The sequence below is a fragment of the Rhineura floridana genome, chromosome 2, assembly GCF_030035675.1.
Source record: "Rhineura floridana isolate rRhiFlo1 chromosome 2, rRhiFlo1.hap2, whole genome shotgun sequence".
Classification (NCBI taxonomy): Eukaryota; Metazoa; Chordata; class Lepidosauria; order Squamata; family Rhineuridae; genus Rhineura; species Rhineura floridana.
Window position 1 is genome coordinate 95721621 of NC_084481.1, and position 23974 is coordinate 95745594.

The 23974-nt window shown below is 47.9% G+C and overlaps 1 protein-coding gene across 4 annotated transcripts in view; it reads right to left on the reverse strand.

The window, feature by feature from the left end:
* The window catches only part of GRK2 (G protein-coupled receptor kinase 2), a 53092-nt gene that overhangs the window by 9773 nt on the left and 19345 nt on the right, over positions 1-23974 (reverse strand). For all 4 annotated transcript variants that reach the window (XM_061609548.1, XM_061609549.1, XM_061609550.1 and 1 more), the window contains 11 exons: positions 21827-21901; positions 21379-21440; positions 20278-20329; positions 19507-19598; positions 16687-16786; positions 15773-15851; positions 15456-15586; positions 14121-14215; positions 13211-13318; positions 12539-12605; positions 10677-10777 (listed from right to left, as the gene is read on the reverse strand). In XM_061609548.1, the coding sequence (XP_061465532.1) occupies positions 10677-10777; positions 12539-12605; positions 13211-13318; positions 14121-14215; positions 15456-15586; positions 15773-15851; positions 16687-16786; positions 19507-19598; positions 20278-20329; positions 21379-21440; positions 21827-21901 (962 nt within the window). The remainder of the gene's footprint in view (positions 1-10676; positions 10778-12538; positions 12606-13210; positions 13319-14120; positions 14216-15455; positions 15587-15772; positions 15852-16686; positions 16787-19506; positions 19599-20277; positions 20330-21378; positions 21441-21826; positions 21902-23974) is intronic.

Genomic DNA, 23974 nt, shown 5'->3' on the forward strand with positions numbered 1-23974 from the left:
GTCCTTATGGCAGCCTTTCCCAACCAGTGTGCCTCCAGATGTTGTTAAACCACAACTCCCATCAGCCTCAGCCAGCATTGCCAATGGTCAGGAAGATGGGAGTTGTGGTCCAACAACATCTGGAGGCACACTGGTTGGGAAAGGCTGCCTTATGGCTTTGAATATATTTTAAAGTATGTAGGCATTACTTGCTTAAATCTCAGAAAATAGAGAGGTAGCAGAGGAAGATGTTCAGAGGAGTGTGAAGGGGGAGCAGGGGTGGTGGCTTCAGTTCAGGGGCAGGGAACCCCTGGCCCACCGGGGGGCCAATTTGACTTGCAAGGCCATTTCCCCCAAACCACGCCAACCTGCCAATAATATGACATCACTCATTATGTCAGCTGATGGGTGGGAGAGCAGGGATCAATTCTGCCTTGGCTGTGTGGGCCTGTTCCCAGCAGGTAACAGACCCTCACAGAAAAACCAGGACTTTAACCCCAGCTTGTCAGCAAACAAGGGGGAGGGGTGTTAAATCCTGCTCAGTTTGGCTGTGCTTGCCAGTTTCCTATAGCTGCATGCAGCCAAGGCAACTGGCCCTGGTTATTTGCAGGGATAGGCTACGAGAGGGACTTCTCCTGTGCGCAACCAATGCTTGCAAAATCCAGGATTGTTTTTCTCCTATAACCTGACAGGAAGGGAAGAAGGGTTTGCCAGCCCTATGCTCAGTGCTTCCCAATGCACCGAGCATGGGAACTAGCAACACCCCTTCAGCTTGGGAATGCTAACAGGTGGGTGGAACAACCCACCTGTCAATGATGTGATATCATGTGACTGACACTGTTCCACCCACCTGCCAAAGCTGTCCCGGGGGGTGGAGCCAGATAAAGGTCTGGCCCCTGGACCCAAAAAGATTCCTTTCCCCCCACCGATGCAAAAGAAAAACCAGAGGCCATAATGCATCCTAGAATATTGAAGGAACTGGCTAAGAACTCTTGGAACCACTGTCTGTTATATTTGTGCAATCATGAAGAACGAGTGAAGTGCCGGATTACTGGAGGAGGGCTAACGTCCCTATCTTTAAAAAGGAGGAACCTGGGAAACACAGACCAGTCAGCCTGACATCGATCCCTGGGAAAATTCTGGAGCAGATTTTAAAGCGGTCAGTCTCTAAGCATCTTGAAAACAATGCAGTGATTACTAGAAGCCAACATGGATTTATCAAGAACAAATCCTGCCAGTCTAATATTATCTCAGTTTTTGATCGGGTAACCTCCCTCATAGGCTGTGGGAGTATTGTAGACATAATATATCTGGACTTCAGCAAAGCTTTTGACAAAGTTCTTCATGATATTTTGATTAGCAAGCTAGCTAAATGTGGGCTGGATGGAACCACAATCAGGTGGATTCACAGTTGGCTACAGAAACTTACTCTAAGAGTGCTTATCAATGGTTCCTTCTCAAACTGGGGGGAGGTAATGAGCGGGGTACCACAGGGCTTGGTCCTGGGCCTAGTGCTTGTCATGCCCCCCTCAGAGGACTCATCCGAGGAGGAAGAGGAATAGGAGACCGCAGACCCAGGAGAGGGGACAAGCAGGGAGACAACCCAGGACCTTCCACCAGACCAGAGATAAGCCCCTGAGGGAGCCTGCCTATCAGAATCAGGAAGCGAGCAGGAGGCTGCCCCTTCTCCAGCAGAGAGAAGAAATCAACAGGCGTTACAGCAATGAAGGCTATCAGCGCAACTAAAGAGCAGGAGAGCTCACAAGAGCACAGGCTGATTGAAAGCACTTGGGCCAGTACACAGAGTACAAAAGGCTGGAAGGAAAGGGAAACTCCTTGCTAGAGTCAATGTCAAACCTTGTTGCAGACATTACTCCAGCTCTCCTGTTAAACCCGTGCCTTGAACCCTGCCCTGCCTGATCGGATCTCTTGGTTTCTGGACATTTGGACACCCTTAAGACTTCTCTGCCTCCTCCTTCGGTGCTTCCCAAATGGTAAAATGCGCTGGCTGACCCTGTGGTTTCTCCTGCCTGGCAGATTTATGGTCTGGCCTTATCTGTTCATTAGCTGCATGCCTCTGTGAATCCCCGCGTTTGACAGATTGACTCTAGCCAGACCTGCAAAAATAAGAGCAGCTATGGCTGAGAATTTTCAGCTATGAAGCAGCTTTTGCAGGAAAACCTTGTCCTGCGTTCTCAGGTCGACCAGTTAACTGCAGCTGTGGAAGCCCTGAAAGCTCAGCAGGGAGCAGCTGTCCCTCCCACACCGGCCATCAAAGCGAAATGCCCGGTGGCTGCCCCAGAAAAGTTCCCTGGAGCAGCTGACCAGCTTTCAACCTTCTTGGCACAGACCCAGCTCTATATAGACCTGAAACCCGAAGACTTCCCTGATGGCAGGAGGAAGGTAGGATTTCTAATCAGCCTACTGACCAGAGCAGAAGTGAAGTGGGCCACTCCCCTGCAGTTGGAGCACAGCCTGGTGCTAACTGATCTGACTGCCTTCACCCAAGAGCTTCGAGACGCTTTTGTGGACCCTGTGCGAGCTGCCACCGCAAACCATCGCATACACCGGTTAAAACACGGCTGATGCCCTCTCATAGATTATGTAACTGACTTCTGTCTGCTGCAACAGGACCTAGCTTGGAACGAAGCAGCCTTCATGGATCAATTTCAGGAGGGGGCTGTCAGATGAACTACTGGATGTACTGGCTCGGGTTGAACGCCCTGCAACCTTGAAAGCCTTGATTTGCTTGTGCCTGCAGATTGATGGGAGATTGGAAAGCAGGCGAGCCTCGGCCCGCCTCTGGCCAGATCACAGAGGCCCTGTCTCCACACCAGTCAACCTGGGTTCTGGCCCACAGACACAACACCAGCCGAGAAGCCCATGCAGCTGGGAGGGGCTCAACCGCAGCTTTCCCTGGAAGAGAAGCAGCGGTGCAGGCAACGTGGCCTCTGTCTGTACTGTGGGGCCCCAGGCCATTTTGCAGTACGGTGTCCAGTCAAGAGCCCACCACCAGTAATCCCAGGAAACGGCAGCACCCCGGCTGCAACAGGCCCCTAGACCAGGGTGAGGTCACTGTCAAGACGGCCTGTCAACTCAGCTGCCCCCTGGCCCAGTACCTGACTGTTGGTCACCCTGAAGATCCCTGAACAGGGGATCCTGCAAGTGGAAGCCATGCTGGATTCAGGCTTCACTAGCAATTTTATGGACATTTCTTTGCCACCCTGCACCACATCCCACGACAACCTACCACCCAGCCTGTACTGGTGGAAACCATTGATGGGCGGCTCCTGACCTTGGGACCAGTGGTGCAGGAGACCATGGCTTTAGAGATGACCTTGGCAGGACACCAGGAACAGATCCAATTTTACCTGGCGGCGGTCCCCCACTTCCCGTTAGTGCTTGATCTGGCATTGCTCAAGCAACACAATCTGTGCATTTAGTGGTCAATGGGCCAGATATCCTTCCCTTCCCCACCATGCCAAACGGCTTGTCAGGCCAAGACGGAGCAGGCCATGAGTACCTCAGAAGAGGCCCCCGAACTGGACAAACTGCTGAACAAGTACAAGGAGTTCCGTGAGGTGTTTGGGAAGTGGGAGGCAGATCGGCTACCCCCACATCGCCCATATGACTGCCCAATCGAGTTGATACCTAGGGCCAACATTCCTGTGGGGAGGATTTATTCCTTATCTGAACCTGAATTGGCAGCCCTATGGGAGTTCATTGATAAGAACCAACGCTGAGGTTTTAACCGACCCTCTACTTCGCCAGCTGCTGCCTCTGTGTTGTTTGTAAAGAAGAAGTGTGGAGACCTCTGGCTTTGCAGTGATTACCGGGCCCTTAATTAGATCACTGTTCGGAACCGGTACCCTTTGCCTCTGATCCCAGAACTCCTGGAGTGGTTACGTGAGGTCCAAGTCTTTACGAAGTTGGATCTACGGGGGGCCTACAGCCTAGTGTGCATTCAGGAGGGGGATGAATGGAAGACAATCTTCCGCACCAGATACGGGCATTTTGAGTATACTGTGATGCCGTTTGGTCTATGCAACGTTCCAGTGGTCTTCCAGCATTTTATGAATGATGTCTTTCGGGATTTCCTTGACTGCTTCCTGGTGATTTACCTGGATGATCCTCATCTACTCCCGAAACCCCCAAGAACATGAGTAACACGTCCGAGCTGTGTTGCAGCGTCTGAGGGAACACCACCTGTTTGCCAAGTTAGAAAAGTGTGAATTTGATCGTCGACTTCCTGGGCCACCGGATCTCCCCCCCCGGTATTCAGATGGACCTGGCTAAGGTAGAGACCATACTACAATGGCAGCCCTCATGCTGCATCAAGGACGTGCAACACTTACTGGGCTTCACCAATTACTACTGCCGGTTCATCTCTCACTTCTTCGAGGTAACTGTGCCTATTTCAGAACTGCTCTGGTCTAAAGATAAGTTCCACTGGACTGATGCAGCTCAGCAGGCATTTCACCACCTCAAGGAAGCCTTTACCTTGGAACCCATCCTCCAGCAGCCTGACCCTGCTAGGCCCTTCATCGTGGAAGCTGATGCATCAGACAAAGCCGTAGCAGGGGTACTGCTTCAACCAGTAGACAAAGGACACACTCTGCTCCCATGTGGGTTTCATTCCCGGACACTCAACTCCTCAGAGAAAAACTATTACTATTTGGGGAAAAAAGCTGCTAGCAGTCAAGGTGGCTTTCAAGACGTGAAGCCACCATCTAGAAGGGGTGCATCATCTGGTGCAAGTACGGACTGATCATCAGAACCTAGAGTACTTGCAGACTGCCTGACGGTTGAATCAGCGACAGATCCGGTGGTCCCTTTTCTTTTCCCGGTTCAATTTCACCGTCTCCTACTTTCCTGGCCGTCAGAACAAACAAGTGGATGTGCTCTCCCGCAAACCAGAATACCAGACTGAGTCAAGCCAGGTTCCCCTCTGCCCCATCCTACATCCAGAAAATTTTGTAGCTACCCAGCAACCCCAGTCCCTACTGGACCTGGTGCGAGAACACCAGCAGAAGGACCCGTATGCACGAAAGCACCTGCAAGACCTTGTGTCAGGAGCCCCAGCCACTGACAGGCCACTCTCGCTACACCATGGTGCCTTCTACCACTGGAAATGGTTATACGTGCCCCCGGGGGTCCTAAGAGGAGAAGTGCTTCACTTGTGCCATGACAGCCGGCCAGCTAGGCACTTTGGGACCTACAAGACCCTCCACCTAGTGTTGCGGGTGTTCTGGTAGCCCCGAGTCCATGCAGACATCAAGGACTACGTAGCCGTCTGCGATACCTGCCAGCAGGCAAAGGGCTGCCCCAGGAAGCCAGCGGGGCCCCTGCTTCTACTTCCGACTCCCCCAGAACCCTGGCGGTCAGTGTCCCTGGATTTCATCATGGATTTGTCTGCCTCCAGGGGAATGACTACTATCCTGGTAGTGGTAGACCTGTTTACTAAGATGGTCCACTTCCTCCCATGTACCGGATTTCCCTCAGTTCCCGAGACCGCCCAGATATTTCCTGTCCAGGTATTCAGTCTGCATGGCCTTCCAGATAATCTGATATCAGACTTAGGAGTCCAGTTCACCTCCTGATTTTGACAAGCCCTGTTTCGAACCCTAGATGTCCAGCTCCATTTGTCCTCGGCTCATCATCCTCAAACAGATGGTCAGACGGAACACACAAATGCCACGGTGGAGCAATACTTGTGATGCTATACCAGCTTCCAGCAGGACAATTGGGTGTATCTGCTGCCTCTGGTGGAATTTGCATATAATAACTCTCTCTATGCATCCATGCAACAAACCCCCTTCTTTGCGACTTATGGCTATCACCCCCGGTTTTTCCCACGAGTCTCGCCTCCCTCACCGGTCCCTGCCACACATCTCATGCTGGAAGAATTACGGGCCATCCAGGCAGTCCTGAAAATCCAATTAGACCAGGCAAGAAAGCATACAAACGCTTTGCGGACTGTCATTGCCAGCCTGGCCCTCCATTGAAAGTAGGGAACAGGGTGTGGGTCTCCACCAGGTATTTGTGGCCCCAAGGGCCGACCCGGAAGCTAGATGCGTGACACATCGGCCCCTTCTTGATCACCTGCCAGATCAACCTGGTGGCTTTCCAGTTGAAGCTCCCAGCATCCTGCATATCCATCCGGTGTTCCACCAGTCATTGCTCAGTCTGGCTCACCCACCTCACCCCTTGAGTGCTCAGCCACGGCCTCCACCCCCTGTCAATGTCGATGGGGAGGAGGAGTTTGAAGTGTCCCAGATCCTGGACTCCCGTAGACATCGGGGCCGGCTCCAGTATCTGATAGACTGGAAGGGGTATGGCCTGGACAAAAGATCCTGGGAAGATGTGTCTAAGGTGTATGCCCCCATCTGTTCTGGCCAAACTAGGGCTGGAGGATTGGGGGGAGGAGGGCCCTGGGGCGGAGGATAGTGTCATGCCCCCCTCAGAGTACTCATCCGAGGAGGAAGAGGAATGGGAGACCACAGACCCAGGAGAGGGAACAAGCAGGGAGACAGCCTTCCACCAGATCAGAGACAAGCCCCTGAGGGAGCCTGCCTGTCAGAATCAGGAAGTGAGCAGGAGGCTGCCCCTTCTCCAGCAGAGAGAAGAAATCAACAGGTGTTGCAGCAATGAAGGCTATCAGCGCAACTAAAGAGCAGGAGAGCTCGCAAAAATACAGGCTGACTGAAAGCACCTGGGCCAGCACGCAGAGTACAAAAGGCTGGAAGGAAAGGGAAACTCCTTGCTAGAGTCAACATCAAGCCTTGCTGCAGACATTACTCTAGCTCTCCTGTTAAACCCGTGCCCTGAACCCTGCCCTGCCTGATCGGATCTCTTGGTTTCTGGACATTTGGACACCCTTAAGACTTCTCTGCCTCCTCCTTCGGTGCTTCCCAAATGGTAAAACACGCTGGCTGAACCCCTGGTTCCTCCTGCCTGGCAAATTTATGGTCTGGCCTTATCTGTTCATTAGCTGCATGCCTCTGTGAACCCCTGTGTTTGACAAAGCTCTTCAACATTTTTATTAATGACTTGGATGAGGAGGTGGAGGGAATGCTTATCAAATTTGCAGATTATACAAAATTGGAAGGGATAGCTGATATCCTGGAAGACAGAAACAAATTCAAAGGGATCTTGATAGACTGGAGCATTAGGCTGAAAACAACAAAATGAAATTTAACAGGGATAAGCACAAAGTTCTAAACCTAGGAGAAAGAAACCAAGTGCACAGTTATAAGATGGAGGATACTTGGCTCCATTGGATCCATTCAAAGTGGGATCAGGCGTCAAACAGGGATGTATCATTGCTCCGACCTTATTTGCTACTTTCATCACCATGATTCTACACCTTGTTGAGGGGAAACTTCCCACTGGCGTGGAAATCACATATCGAACAGATGGAAAGCTTTTTACTCTCAGTAGGCTGAAAGCAAAAAGTAAGGTAATTACAACCTCCGTTGTAGTACTTCAATATGCCGATGATAATGTAGTCTCCGTACATTCAGAGGAAGATCTTCAAACTATCCTAAATGTCTTTGCAGAAGCATATGAAGAGCTTGGCCTCTCGCCTAACATCAAAAAAACCAAAGTGCTTTATCAGCAAGTGCATACCAATCCCTCTGTAGCACCATCAATCCAGCTTAATGGTGCGACGCTGGAGAATGTCGATCACTTTTCTTATCTTGGCAGCCATCTCTCTGTAAAAGCTGACATCGACACTGAAATTCAGCATCGTCTGAGCTCTGCGAGTACCACATTCTCCCGAATGTAGAGTGGTCGAGATTGGGATATTTGCAGGGAGAACAAAATGCTTATTTACAAAGCCATTGTACTACCGACCTTACTGTACGCCTGTGAAACATGGACCATCTATAAATGCCACTCCCAACTTTTTGAAAGATTCCACCAACGCTGCCTCCGGAAAATTCTGCAAATTACTTGGGAAGATAGGCGGACTAATGTTAGCGTATTGGAAGAAGCAAAGTCCACCAGTGTTGAAACAATGATCCTCCAACATAAACTTTGCTGGACCGGCCACGTTGTTAAGAACATAAGAACATAAGTAGAGCCTGCTGGATCAGGCCAGTGGCCCATCTAGCCCAGCATCCTGTTCTCACAGTGGCCAACCAGGTGCCTGGGGGAAGCCCAGTGTTCGAATGCCTGATCACCATATTCCAAGGCAGCTACTTTACTCCCAACTTAAGGATGGAAAATGGAATATCGGTGGACAGCAAAAGAGGTTTAAAGATGTTCTCAAAGCTAATCTAAAAAAATGTAATATAAGCATCGAGAACTGGGAAGCCTTGGCCCATGAGCGTCCCAATTGGAGGTCGGCCATTATCAAAGGTGCTATGGACTTTGAAGAAACGTGAGTACAGGACGAAAGGGACAAACGAGCTAAGCGGAAGGCACGTCAAACAAATCCTCATCATGACCATCTTCCATCTGGAAACCTATGTCCTCACTGTGGGAGGCTGTGTGGATCCAGAATTGGCCTCCACAGTCACTTACGGACCCACTGTTAAAGACCTTACCCTGGAAGACAATCTTACTCGGCCACAAGTGATCGCCAGTGACTTGGCTCTGCAATATTAAATGCAAGAAGGATCCTGGGATTGTTGTTGATCACAAGCTGAATATGAGCCAGCAGTGTGACGTGGCTGCAAAAAAGGCAAATGCTATTTTTGGCTGCATTAACAGAAGCATAGTTTCCAAATTGCGTGAAGTATTAGTTCCCCTCTATTTGGCACTGGTTAGGCCTCATCTTGAGTACTGCATCAAGTTCTGGACACCATACGTTAAGAAGGATGCAGACAAACTGGAAGAGGTTCAAAAGAGGACCATAAGGATTATCTGGGGACTAGAAACAAAGCCCTGTGAAGAGAGACTGAAAGAACTGGGCAAGTTCAGCCCTGAGAAGAGAAGACTGAGGGGAGATATGATAGCACTCTTCAAGCATTTGAAAGGTTGCCACACAGAGAAGGGCCAGGATCTCGATCGTCCCAGAGTGCAGGACATGGAATAATGGGCTCAATCTGCACGAAGCCAGATTTCGACTGAACATCAAGGAAAAACTTCCTAACTGTTAGAGTGGTATGACAATGGAACCAAGAAGCAGCTAGACAGTCACATGTAGGGTATGTTTCAACTTCCATTTTTGCATTGAGCAGGGTGTTGGACATAATAGCCTTATAGGCCCCTTCCAACTCTACTATTCTATTATTCTATGCAAAAATAGTAAAAAAAGAAAGCAGAATAAACTGATTGATAAGAGAAATTGTTCAAATGTCTTATATGAAAGTCACAGAATCTAGCTTTTGTTGATGCAGAATTAGGATCACCTAGCCACAGACTGTTGCAAGCTCAGAGCATACACATCACTGCTTAGAGGCTAACTGACTCATTGTACCATGAATGTGCATAGGAAAGAGCTGACTTCATCAGATGCATGATATGAACAGATAATTTATCCCTACATGAAACACATCAGTACCTGGATTGTATAGGTTCATCTCAAAATGTTGAGAGTATCCTGTTTTGGGGGTTGGATTATTAAATTTAATCAATTTCTTCTTTATTAATTTACAAAATCAACACCCAACTATGACAGAAGTACCTAGGCAGGGACTCGTCCGCCATTCCCTTTAGAAAAGGTATAGTATATGCAAATGGGTAATGCATAGCTCTGAAAATAGTTATCTTTTATTATTAAGGTGTACTGATAGCCCCATTTTGATTTTTCTCAAACATGATTCTTTCTAACAAAGACAAACAACGGAGAATAAAATATGGGGGACGAGGAGAGAGCTGTAGTAGAAGAGAGCGTTTGCTGGGGATACATGGAAATGTGAGGTGCACTTTTCTTCATCTAGAAGCCAATATAGTCCCGTATGTGGCTTCCAAGACCGCACATTCTTTCAGACTGCTCCTCTGCAACTATTAAAGGCCAGAAACAGAAAGGCCCTATTTTAAACAAATGAAATCTGTGATGCTTTGAACTTCAGATCCTGTCTTTGGTCCTGTGCTGAGCAGGGTACACATGAAAAGTCCAGAGCTTTGCCTACACAAGAGGATAATGTTGCTAGCGCATACATATACTGTACATTCCTCAGCTCCTGCAGTACATTGCTGCTTCAAGGTCATCTAAATTGAGTTATCAGATTGTGGCTTGAATCTGAACCTGAGGAATGGCTCAAGCAGAGAGACTGGAAAAGCCAAGCTAGCAGCTGAATGTTAAGCCTGTTCTGTAAATACATTATTCTAAATGGTCCCACTTTATAGCTAGTGCGATACACATGGAAGAAATCTAGCATAGATATATTTTAAATCTGCCCTTGTCATGGCAACCAGAGCACCTGAAAACAACATGCTCTTCATTTTTGTTTTAATAAAAATGAGGAGAGGGTCTGAAATGTTCTCAGCCAACTTCCAAACAACAGAACTCCACTCTATTCAAGATGTTTAAACCATCCCTTGTATAAGAAGGTAACCGTAAACCCCCAACTTAACTCAGTGGTTCCCCTACAGCCAGGCTGGGAAACCAACTGGCAGCCTTCCAGATGCTGTTGGACTACAATTCCCCTGATCACTGGCCATGCTGGCTGGGGCTGATGAAGTTCCAACATCTGGAGAACCTGCAGCCCATCCAGGCCCTTCAGCTGCTGTGCTGGGAGACTCACCCACGGCCCATACAACCTAGGCGACGATTAACATCTCTCTGTAGCAGCCCCTCCAACAGAGTGCGCAGCTCAGGTGAGAAGGAGTCGGGTAGCTCCACAGCCTGTGGGAATGAAGAGGGCAGAGTTAGTTAACGGAAATGGGAGTGGGCAGGACCCAAACATGAGAACAATATGCCACAGGAAAGAAGAGAGATCCTGCCAGGGTTCTATATCAGGGGTGAGGAACCTGTGGTCCTCCAAGTGTTGTTGGACTCCAACTCCCATCAGCCCCAGCCAGTATGGCCAATGGTCAGGATCAATGGGAGCTAGAGTCCAGCAACATCTGGAGGGCCACAGGTTCCCCCTCAACATGAAGAAGTCCTTTGACATCTGTGTCTCAAAAACTGTCTGTCCTTCCTCCCAGAAGGAGCCCATCATCAGAAAAGGTATTTTAAAATCAAATGCCAACCCAGCCATCTCTCTCTCTCGCTCTCTCTCGCACGCACGCACGCACACAGAGAGAGAGAGAGAGAGAGAGAGAGAGAGAGAGACTCTGATATCCAGACAGCTGCCTTTATTGCCCACCTATTTTAAGTCTGCCCACAAGCACATTTTCTCCATGACTTGGCTTGTACGATAAAAGGGTTTTGGTTGTTGCAGACATCCAAAGGAGCTTCCTATGCACCTTACCCCATGCCCCTCCCTCCCATCACATCTTGATGCCTCTAAAAGCCTGTCAAACAGTTAGGCAGCTGATGCATCACAATCCAAGTCTGTCATGATGATCTGTATTGTCTCACTCTTCGCTCTTCCCCTTGCTGTCAGAATTACCCAGTTCTATTGTGTGCAAAAAGGACTGTGGGAGGGATCTTACACCCTCAAGAAATCTAGTGTGATACATGAGCTCTACTGATCATCCTGGGAGAAGATCTATGACTTTCTAAGGGGCAGCCCTCCCAAACAACCCATAAACTTTTGACAGATAAATGAAGAGGGAACCTGCCATCCCTGACATTTCTTCGCGTTGTATAAATCATATCCCGAATTAAGATTAACAGCAAATAGCTGCAACCAAACCACTAGTGCACCACAGCTGAACACCAAAGGCATGTAGGGAGGGCTTTTTCACTACAGCCTGACGCAGGGCTGGTGCAAGACATTTTTATGCCCAGGGCAGAAAATTCAAATGGCACCTTTGCTTGACGCTGCTTAGCAGCTTGACATCTTGGCAAGACTTGTATGGCTTGCCTTGCCAAACAATTATCACACTGAGTTGAATTGAACTGCATCTGCTTACTGTCTCCACAAGTTCTCCAGGGAAGGGAATTTCTTTGTTATTGTTGGCATGATGCTAAAAATAGAAGGTCCCTGATCTGCTCAGGTTCTTAAAGCAATAGCATAACTTAAGGCAATAGTGGGAAATCCGATTCTGGGTGTACCCATTTCCCTCCCACCCTCCCACACACGCACGCTCTGAAGCGACCAGCTACAGAAACAGAGGACAGTGAAACTCACAGAATGAGGGTGATCCAAAATGTAGGGACACTTGCCTTACAAGGTGAATTATGGGGATTCTGTGCAGAAGAACCCTATGCCAAAATGCTTAATGTACAAAAATTCTGAGCAGGGGGACGAGGGGGGCAGCAGGCGAGGCTGGAGAGATGTAGCTGTCAAAGTAAACACTTGGAAAGGTTGACAACTGGTATGCAGTACAGCAGCAGATCTCTGCCAGGCACGGATGTACCCTTTCCCAGGTAGGCATGGTCGGGGGTGGAGGATTGGAGGTTTCTGAGACCCAAAGTAACAAGAGGGAATAGGGTTCAACACTGGGGAGATTTGGGATCAAGGCTGATCCCTGATTAAGCTCGAAGAAGGTAGCTTACCATAGTGAGCGTCATGCGGTCAATCTCATGTTTGTCTTTAGTCTTGTGCTGCCGAAAGGGGCTATGCCTAAGATAAGAAGAAGAGCGTCAAAAGGAGATTCCAGGCATATGCACCTCCCAGCATGCTTTCTTCTTCTTTTTGCCACTTTCATACAAACAAAGCCCTATGAGCACTGGGCCTGTTTAGCCTTCAGAAGAGAAGACTGAGAGGAGATATAACACTGTTCAAGTGCTTGAAATTTTGCCACACAGAGGAAGGCGAGGATCTCTTCTCAATTGTTCCAGGGTGCAGGACACGGAACAATGGGCTCAAGTTGCAGGAAGCCAGATTTTGACTGGACATCAGGAAAAACTTCTGAAAGAGCAATGTGACAATGGCACCAATGACCTAGGCAGGTGATGGGCTCTCAAACACTGGAGGCATTCAAGAGGCAGCTGGACAGCCACCTGCCGAGTATGCTTTAATCTGGATTCCTGCATTGAGCAGCGGGTTGGACTCCATGGCCTTACAGGCTCTTTCCAACTCTTCTATGGTCCCATTACAGGAGTGCCAAGCCCTCCAACTCAGCATCCACTTCGACCACAGCTCCTCCCCACCAGTCCCATTTCTGCCCTCCCCATTCCCGTGAACCCCTTCTCCACCTTGCTCTCTCCCTGATGCTACCCACTTACCCTCTCAGTAGTTTGAAGAGCATACAGCCTAGAGAGAACCAGTCAGCACTGCTGTCGTAGGCCACCCCCTTCTGCAGCACCTCTGGTGCCATGTACCCATGAGTGCCACTGTAGGGGCGGAGTAAAGCAAGAGAGTTACAAGGGAGTGCACAGCACCTAGAGAACTAGAAGCCCTCAGCAGGATACATCAATAGAATTTTTTCCTGAAAAAACAATGCACTTGCAACTCAGGCCTGTGACTGCATCTATATCTAGTGTGTGTGGGTGCACATACACACGTTCATGTGGGAGGAATTTGCTCTTGTGAACCTGGGACACATGTGCTTGTAAGCAGAAGCAGGTTCCAAGTCCTTCTTACACTGCAATTTTGTGACTTGTAGGAATTGTCTCTCCACAAAATGGAAGTGGTTTCAAGGAGAAAGTTTAGAGGGGGCCATGTTCCTTGCAACACCAGCATCTCTCAAGAGCAAGCGATCACACTCTGAGAAGAAAGACATTTGTTTCTGTGCAGGTTGAGGGACTGAGAGAGCACTGGCTTCTCCTACCCCACAGCACTGGAATGAGAAAATCTAATATGTGGAGCCCCCATGCATTGGGCCTTATGGAAATAGTCCATAGGGAAAGCATTACATTCCAATATATGGATGTTAAACAAGCATGTTAAAGTGATATTGATCCCTACCACTTATAGGATTGATCCCCAGAACATACAGGAATGAATGCCCATATAAAGCGAGAGGAAGCAATAGCGGAGGAACTTCTGTTGGCCCACCCTGTGACTAGGGGAAAGGTGGGGAAGGTGTCCCTATATTTATCAAAACCCATCAGTCCTTACAGGGGAGCAGTTCTAAGGCTGGATACAGAAAGCAGAGTTGCTGGCTGAGGAATTGATTCCTTTCAGCATACTCACACACTGGCGTGAGGCTTCTTCTTGGAGAAATCACAGGCAAGCCCCAGATCTGAGATACGGACATGGCCAAACTCATCCAGCAAGATGTTGGCTGGCTGCAGGGACAAGAGCAGCAATGAACGACAGCTATGGGGAAAATAGGGTTTGTAGGGGGAAATGGGGGAGGGAATGGAGCCTCCTCCCTCCTGTGGCCCGGACCTCTGCTGTAGTACTATGGGATCCAACAAATAAAAGGTAAGCCTGTGTGAGGGAGCAGTTTCCCAATGGTGAGTTCAGCTCCTATAGTGAGTAGGCTCAGTTTTGAAGAGGGATAGAGTGAGACCAGGACATGTAACACAAGCAACCTAGCAAGATCCTACTCCATTCTAGATCAAGCAACAACTGTGATACAATGAGTGGATGTCAAACAGTTTGATAATCCATGGTATCAAATCCCCAGATGTTTCGAGTAGGAGTGCACTTCCATCAAGGGGATAATAGGAACAAGCTCCTTCAGTAAAATCATACACCGGCATCTTCAAACCTCAAACCTCCATTCTCTGAAGTAGATGGTAGGAACTTGGATTCTGGTATCCCCCAGTGGGGATGCTGCCACTCAAAATGACTCACGGCATGTAGCATGATATTGGCTTCTATGGAGAAGGGGTAGCACAGCTCTGAATAAAAGGCGGCTGCAAGGAAGTCAGGAGTGCAGACTCTGGAACTGTTTATGTGTGGGTGGGAATGGGATGCTGAGGGACCCTCTGCTGAAGACAGCCGTTGCCTCTCTTTCGAGAAACAGAAGTCTGCGATGGGTTTTTCACTTTCCATTTCACTGCTGGTTTTTAGACTGAACTGCATTTTATTCTTTTTAGTTTGGTGAGTTTGGTTTAGTATAGCGGCTAGGCCCTTGGACTAGGACCCAGGAGACAAAAAAAAAAAAAAAAACACGTTCAAATCTCCGCTTGGCCAAGAAACTCGCTGGGAGTCTTTGGGCTAGTTGCTGTCTCTCAGTCTTTTCAGTTGTTTTGAAATGGTTTTTAATGTCGTAATCTGCCCTGGGACCTTAGTTTGAAGGGGGGAGGGTAATAAATGACAATGGTAATGGTAATGATAATAATATAACCTTTGTTGTGATGGTAAAATAGGAAGGAGGGGGGAAGAAGAACCATGTATGTCACCATGAGCAACTCAGATGGAAAGTGCGATAAAAATGGAATAATAAATAAATAAATAGTTTTTATTTGATTGCTTTGAAAGGGCTGCAATAGCCTTGAAAGGCGGTATATAAATGTCGAAATAAAATAAATAAAAAATTGGCCCGTGGTGCAGCAGCTGAGGGGGACATGTGCTCACCTTGAGGTCGCGATACACCACGAAGCGGTTGTGCATGTGTTCCAGCCCCAGGATGATCTCTGCTGCATAGAAACGCATCTCTGTTTCAGAGAAGACCCCGTGCTGGGAGAGGTGGTAATGCAGGTCGCCCCCTGCAGGAACGAGAGCAGAGAGCCGTGGGATGCATACTACCGGACATTAGCAGAGGTTAGGAGCAGAGAGGCAAGGGTGCTGCAGCAGGGTCTGTGTGTGTCTTGCCTGTGGATCCCTTAGAGCAGCACATGAAGGAGGAGGAGGGGGAAGAAGGGGCTCCCTACAAGCAGGGTTCTGGCTCTCACCATTCATCAGGTCCAGGATGAAGCTGAGCTTGTCAGGTGTTTGGAAGGCATACGACATGCACACGATGAAGGGGCAATCCTGGCAGAGACACGAGGAACAAAGTCACAACAGAAAAAAGGGAAAAAATAGAAATTAATCACATATATGTGAATGAGTTTCCTGTTCTACACCGTGTGCCCCGTACTCCACATGCCTTCCTGCAAGTTCCACATTTCCCTTCAGCACTCACAGATACAACCCTTGCACATGCTTGCTTCCTGCCACCTTCTCCTCCACGCACACTTACTGCATTTGGTAATCATGGGGGATTGGGTTGTGCAACACCTCACTCAGCCTCTTGCTTCACACATTACCGCTGCCTCTTCCATTAACACCTCACTCCCATTCTGCAATTTCTGCAGTGTGCTTTGCACCAACTCCTACACAGCAATCACATAGCCTGCCTGCTTCTTTGCATCACCTCCCCCCTCGCTACACACATTTGTCATGAACACCTACAGTGGATTTCCAGTCTTCTTTTGTGCCCTTTGCACACAGAGCCTCCTCCCTGTCCCCCTTTCTTCAACTCCTGCCCTCCTTCTGCCATCACACATTGCGCTGCCTCTCCTCCCCTTTCATGCTGTTAGTTTACTGCAGACATCACATTCCCAGCCACATGTTCAACATCCCCTCCTGCACACATCATCCCCCCTATTAATTATCAAAACATGCATCAAAATACCTGCCCTGTCTATACCAGCGTATTGCAACTTTGATTGAAAGGACAACGCACGTACCCAAGCATTCACCTCTATATACTTGCTAGATCTCTCCCACACTCAAGCAAAGAATTGTTGTACTGGGCAGAATTGGGGCTTCTGTATTCCGCCCCCCACCCCCGCCTGCCACAATTGCCCAGGATAGCCAAACTCACCCCAGTGCTGACAAGTGAGAGCATGATGCGCTCATTCAGGGCCAGGGTCTCCCCCTGCTTCATCTTAATTCGCTTCTTATCCAGACATTTCATGGCATACCTGCCAAAAAAAAGGAAAGGCAACAATCCTGCTGTGTTATTCTTGCCAGGTGTTGCTGCTACCCAGGGAATCCTCCCTGCCGTTCCCCCTCCACGCAGAACAGTATGAGTGCCTCCTCCATGGAACCCTACAAATAACCTTCCGCTTGGCACTTTCTGAGTAACACCCACCTGCAATACTACCATCTGAGTCCTGAGCCTCCTATTGTGACTAAAACTTCCCTCAAACCCTTCAATTGTTCATGGGGGAGATCTACCACAGATGTCCCTGTGATGTCTGGCAATGTTCTCTGAGCTCCCCCTATATGAGATCAGCCTTCCTTGAGAGTGGGTAGGCTCTCCTTCACTGGAGGGGTTTAAGCAGAGGTCAAGCATCCATCTTCAAGGGATGCTGTGTAGATCCTACATTGCAAGACTCGTGGGTCTTGAGCAAGGAAGTTGGATTAGATGGCCTCCGAAGGCCCTTTATTCTTTGATATCAAGAATAAGTTAACTGATCCTAGTTTCCACTGAAATCGCTCAGACTTCACTTAGCTGTGACTAATTTTTCACATTTATGTCAATGTGACTGCAATGCAATTAACTTACTCTGGACCCAACCCTATGATGCTATATCCCCATTACCCCTAAGCAATAAACGGCTGGATTAAACCAATCTTTATTTTATCTGATCACTTGTCCTGCCAGTCAGTGCTTAGCATGTGAAAAGGAGGCAAAACTATCAAGAGTTTCAGACTATATTGTAACTGGCAAAACGGGGGAGAGAGTGATAGTGAGGTTTTTCCAAGGCAGAAACGTTCAACCCCATATGGGAGGAGTTGTGGGAAAATACAGAGATTTTAGAGAAATCTGGAATTTTCTCAAATGGAATAGATGACATATTTGTGGGAAAACACATCAGAAGACAGTAGCTACTGCATCTTTAATCTAGAGATCATTGAAGCACAACCTCACACTTCATTTTGCATACAGCTGTTCTCTTATCCTACACAACTCTGTCCTCACTAAACTCCTTTTATGGTTTGCTGCTACTAGACAAGAAGGGGTGTTTAGTTACTGCAGGGATGGGGAACCTGTGGCCCTCCGGATGTTGCCAGACTCCAGTTCCCATCATCCCCAACCAGTGGCCATGCTGATTGGGGCTGATGGGAGTTGCAACAATATCTGGATGACCACAGGTTCTCTACCCCTGGGCTACTAGATGGTAAACAGAACTCTGGGACCAGCGTGTCTGAAGGGTTACATTTCTCTAGATAAAGCCTGCATGGTACCTAAGATCTTAATTGGAAGCCTTCCTCTGGGTGCCCCTGCCTTCTGAGGTTATGTGGGTGGCAACCAGAGAGGGCCTTTTCAGTGGTGGCTCCCAAATTATGGAATTTCCTCCCTAAGCATGTGCACTTAGTGCTTTCATTACTATGTTGTCACATAGATCTGCTTTTTAATGACACCTGCTCCCCTTGTTTTAGTTCTTCTTTGATCATCTCCTTGTTTCGTTTTATGGAATCTGATACTGTTTTTGTTATGTTGTTTTAGGCTGATACTTAATTGCTTTGTTTCATTTTGCTGCTAGCCCCTTTAAAACATTAATAAATAAATAATAAACTCTGAGGGTTGCATTCAATGTAGTGCTAAGGAAATGGTCCCATCAGCGCAAGCATTTCTGCTTGCTGTCGGAATGACCTCACCTCTCCCACCTGTGTGCTGTTTACTCCATAGCGGATTTGGAGAGGGTGCGTAGGGTGAGTCCTGTCACACTAGCAGGAATCCTTGGGCTGGCTTCTGCTTGCACAACAAGTTAGTTGAATACAGCCCCAAGCTACTGACACTACTCAGGCAGCAACTGTTTTTCCTAGCTGTTCATACACTTCTTGGAAGACCCTGGGCTTAACACAGGCATTAGAAAATAGAGGCAAGTTGGGGAAAGGCTTTTGGGAAACAAATTTGCACCTGGAGGTCAGAGAGTGAGTGGAAGCTTATGTAGGCCAGTTATAGGGAACAGCAGGGCTAACCAGCGGCTAAGGTATTAGAGGGCCACATCATAGTTCTCCACTGCCATCATGGCCTTTACAAACCGAGAGAAAAGGGTGGATAATACCACCTTTCATTTCCATGTACAGAAAATTCATTTCACAGCAATGCCATGCAGTAAAGCTAGGCTAAAGGACAATGACCCAAGGCCATATAGCGATCACCCTCGCTCCTGCCTCTATCTGGATACACCTTCCCCAACCTTGGGTCCTCAGACATTGTTCGACCACAAGCCTCCATCGTCCCCAACCAGCCATACTCAGGGATGATGGAAGAAAAGGTTAGGAAAAGCTGATCCAGATACAGATCCAGGCTGTGTACATACCATACATCTAAAGCACATGGCTTCCCCCCACCAAAGAATCCTGGGAACTGTAGATTACCCATTTCAGAGCTACAATTCCCAGCATCCTTAATAAACTACAGTACCCAGGATTCTTGGGGGGGGGGAGTCATGTGCCTTAAATGTATGGTGAGTGTGCTTCTGAGACACCTACATACAACATACAAAAGTACAGAGTACACAGAGAGGTGGCTAGTGTAGATGAAACTACTGCATAGACAGGGAAGTCCCTCTGTTGGAATGTTTCAGTGAACATGTTGTGAGGTTCCTGGTATTGAATCTGTGTCTGTACTAGGCTTGGTCTCCTGGGATTTTAATAGCAATTTCACAAGCCAATCCTGCAACATTACATTTTGCCTGTGTCTGCTTTCCGGCAGCCGTAGACCTCGCCAAAGCCGCCACGCCCAATGATCCGGTGGATGCTGAAGTCATTCATGGTCAGCTGGGTCCCACAGGGCAGGGCAGGAAAAAAATGACAGTGAGAAAAGGAGAAAGGAGAGCAAGACCAAGAATGTTAACATGTTGCAGGCACCATATTGCCCCCACAGCATTGTGGGAGCAAAGCAAAATACGGTTGATGCTCTCAACTTTTCAGGGATCTGGGCCTACTCCTCCTAGATCTGAATGATCTTCCATATGTACTTCCCTCACCCCCAGTCATGGCTGCTTGGGATCTTCTCTCATGTCCTGATTTAAATTATGACTCATCAAGATTATCTTTATGTCCTGTGTGGACTAAATAGTGCTAGGACAGCCCTCCCCAACCTGGGGTCCCTCAGATGGGACCATGCTGGCTGGGAGTGATGGGAACTGTAGTTCAATATAACTGGAGCATCAGAACTGGGCTCAAGCAATTGACCTTCAAATTCTCCATCTCATTCACCAGATTAAGACAATCATAATCCTAGTTCCCTGTAGCTACTAAGATTGTGAGATTCCTGAGACTGAGACTAGTTCTTTTCATTACATTGCAGCACTATGAAAATCCTATACACCTTGCCATTGCATAAAATTTCACAATAATGTGGCTGTAGGCAGGTCCATGCTTAGTGTCTTTTGACAGCTCTTTTCTTATCACCACTACTCTCAGGAATGCCCTCCCAAGCTCCTCAGGCACTCACATGGATGTTCAGCTCCACATTCTTCCATTGACAGAACCGTGTGAACTTGTCACTAAAACAGAACAGATGGGAGCAGAAATCAGAGAAAGAACACACAGGCAGAGACTTTCTCTTACAGACACTTTCAACCCGCCAAGGAGCATATTACTCTTTTCAAAGGATCCCTTTCAAAGGACAAGACTCTTCAGGCCCAACAGCCCCCATTTATAGAGACTCCGTCATCCCAATATCCCAGAAACAAAACAGTGGGTGAAGGGAGAGGAAAGGGAAAATACAGAGAACATTCACATACGCATAACTCCCAGGCTATGGTCTGAAGGCACATGAGGCCACCACCTTACTGAAGCTAAGCAGGTCTGGGTCTGGTCAGTGCCTGGATGGGAGACCGCCTGGGAACCACATGTATGCCGCCTTGGGTTCCATGGTGAAAGAAAGGCGGGGTATAAATGTAACAAATAAATAATAAATAACTGCCATGTATCCTTCAAGACGATCCTATGCAAAAATGCTCAGAAGCAAGCCCTGCTGGGTTCCACATAACTTACTCCTACATAAGGGTGCATAGATTGGCTTCCTTACAACTCGATCCTATGCGTATTTGCTCAGAGGTAAATTCCATGGTGTTCAACAGGGCTTATTTCCAAGTAAATCTGCAAACTGAAATGTACTGTCCCATCTTAACTCTTACAAGATTCATCATCCTTTCATCTTCAAGATTTATCACACCCCCTGCCACTTCCCAGAAGAACCCACTAAGTGTTATCTAGGAATTTGTCTCTCATCAGATATCATCTGCCAAGGATTTCCCCTGCTAAGGGCACCTCATCCTATATGCTAAAGCAAGGAGGGGTAATGTGTAGCCCTCCGGATGTTGCTGGATTACAACAAGTCCCCAATCCTTCTATTAAAACAAACTACTCACTCTCCAAGTATGGCTCCTTACACATAGGCAAGGTGGCATCACCCATGCACAAGAGGGGAGGGGAATGGAATGGAGTATCTTGGGAAATGGTATTGCTGGCACTTTAACAAGAGCACACCATGCTGCAACATTTTGTTGCAGGTTCCACTCGTAGACAGCCTATACCCCTCGGCACTCACCTTTCAATGAACCTCTGGAAGATAGTCCCACGCAGACACTGGCAGATCTCTTCAATGTATGGCTGGAAAAAGAGTGGGCAGAGAGCGATGAACACCAAGAACCGAGCCAAGTACCCTTCTGCCCACTAGCCCTACTTCTTATATGCATGGCCCCTGCAGTGCTCAGGGATGTCAAAATCCCTAGCCTGGGCAACATGAGAGCATTGACTACAAGTGCAGTAAGAAAAATTAGCCAAACTGGAACCCACTTTTCTTTAGGAAAAGAGGCTTTTCAACTATACCCCTGCTATGGGTCTCTGGTACAGACTAGGAAGAAATCAGTTGCAATGGGCCATGGTTCATGCTGCATTGATCCTCATCTTGCCTATGTTAGTGTGCTCAGTCCTGGGGCAAATGAGATTCTGGGCTGGATGAGTCCAATGGTCTAATTCAATGGAGAGGGATTTACCTGGAACAGGTCAGGTGGCACTTGCTTCTTGCTGAGGCGGCTCTGCACATATTCCGTGGCAGTCTTGGAGAAGGGCTGCAAGATGAGATAAGAAAAACTATAGGAGTCTGGCTGCATCTGTCCAGCACTTCATCCCACTTAAGATATATAGTGTCAGGCTGGGCAAACACCTTGCAGATGACGTCCAGCTCCAGTGCTGGTGCTCCTGCAGATTTGCTAGGGAAGGCAAGAGCCAAACCAGCCACAGAAAAAAACCAGTGACAGGGAAATGGGAAGGACTGGGCTGCGAAGCTTGTGCCAGGCATGAAACTGGCAAATATTGGCTCTTTCAAAACAGGCATCGTCTCCTTTGTCCCATGCACAGCCCCTGGTACTTTTGAGCTTGGCACCCACTTTCCACCTCTCTTGTTTTAAGAAAAAATGCTTTTGTTGGTTTTTTTAAATTACATCAGCAACAAATCATTCGAACCAAACACGCATAGTACAGTTATGACTGTTGAATACTCAAAATAAAAAAAGTTCCAATTACATTTTTTGTTGTATTTTCTTGGTTTCTGATTGCCTCTTTAGGAAGGACATTTCAGTTCTCCTTTTGAATCATCCCTCTCCGCAGCTTGACATGAGACAATGGAGCCTCAAAAACGGCATCCAGGTTTACTCAGGATTGCCATATTTGGCCTTGCACTTTTCACCTCTTGTGTTTGTGGCTTTGGGTCTCCTTGGGTCTCTCTTATTATGTCCCCAGGGACTACCTGAAGGCCTCTCTCCTGTTAAGCTGCCAGGTTCACATCCTCTGCCCTCACCTCCCAGGCAACCTGGTGCTTGCCCACTTAGCCATCTACACAGTAGCTGCCTTAGATCAGACAGTATTTGTCTATCTAGCCTAGTACTGTCTGCTCTGACTTCAGCAGCTCTCTGCGGTTCTCAGGTAGAGGACTTCCCCATGAACAGCTACTTGACCCTTTTAAGTGGAGATGCCGGGGTGGAACCTGGGATCTTCTGCACACAAATCATGAGCTCTACCACTACCTATGGTGCGTCCTGTGAGGGAGGCAAACATCTACTTATACGTTCACTCCATTCTCTGCTGCTGCCACTAGGTTCTCTCACTAGCTGCCAGAAGCATCCCTCTAATTCCATCATCTTTCCTTCACTCTGGTTTGATCTTAGCATCAGAACTATCTATCACTACTCCATGTCTCTTCTAGTGTAACACAACAACTGCATTCATACAATCATAATAAGCCAAGGTATGAATGAACTTTTTGGCTACACACATGCAGTTCTTTTGCACAAGCAAACAACCAGGTAACTATGGTTAACAGCTTCAGAACTACCGAAGACACTGAACTAGGGATGAAGAACCTCAGATCTGGGGACCAAATGCAATCCTCCAAAGCTTTTCTATTTAGCTTTCAGGACTCTCCCTAGAGTACACTTCCTCCCCAGACTTCACCTCTCACCAGCCCTGCTCTACATCCTCCTTAAGTACTCTGACTTAGCTGGAATGTGTCTTTGAACTGTGATCATGCCTCTTGCTTGTGTGGATGGAGGACAGAGAGATGTGTGTATAGAAAGCCCTGATTTGCGTGCCTGAACTGCAGCCTACTGTACAAAACTAGGAGTTGCATTTGTTGCTCCACCCACATTTTATGCCTGGCCCATCCACCACTGGCACATGGCCCTCGGAAGGTTGCACACAAGGGAACATGCCCCGTGGGCTGAAATGGGTTTGCCACCCCTGTAATAAAATATGGTTTGAGGTTGGCTCAATATCCTAGCTTGTTCCAAAGCTGTTAACCATGGTTTCTTGGTTCAGATGAAACAAGAAACTATAGTAAATGGAATACTTCCTGATTTCTTTGCTCTCAGAGCAAAGGGGAAAGCTAAGGTTGCCATGTGCATGGCCAAAAAGCTCATTCATATCTTACTGCATTTCACAAGGTGGTGTCCTGAGTGACTGCCAATAATTCACCAATGGTAAGGCCAACTCTGAACAGGAAAGAGCCATTCCCCATGAAGTGTAGAGGAAAGAGAAGTCATGAAAAGAAGATTTAGAACTGGGATGGATAGTTCTAAGGAAGCCTTGGATGCCATTTAGTGAGCCATACAGAGTACTTAGCCTGGGAGACAATGTATAATGCTCCA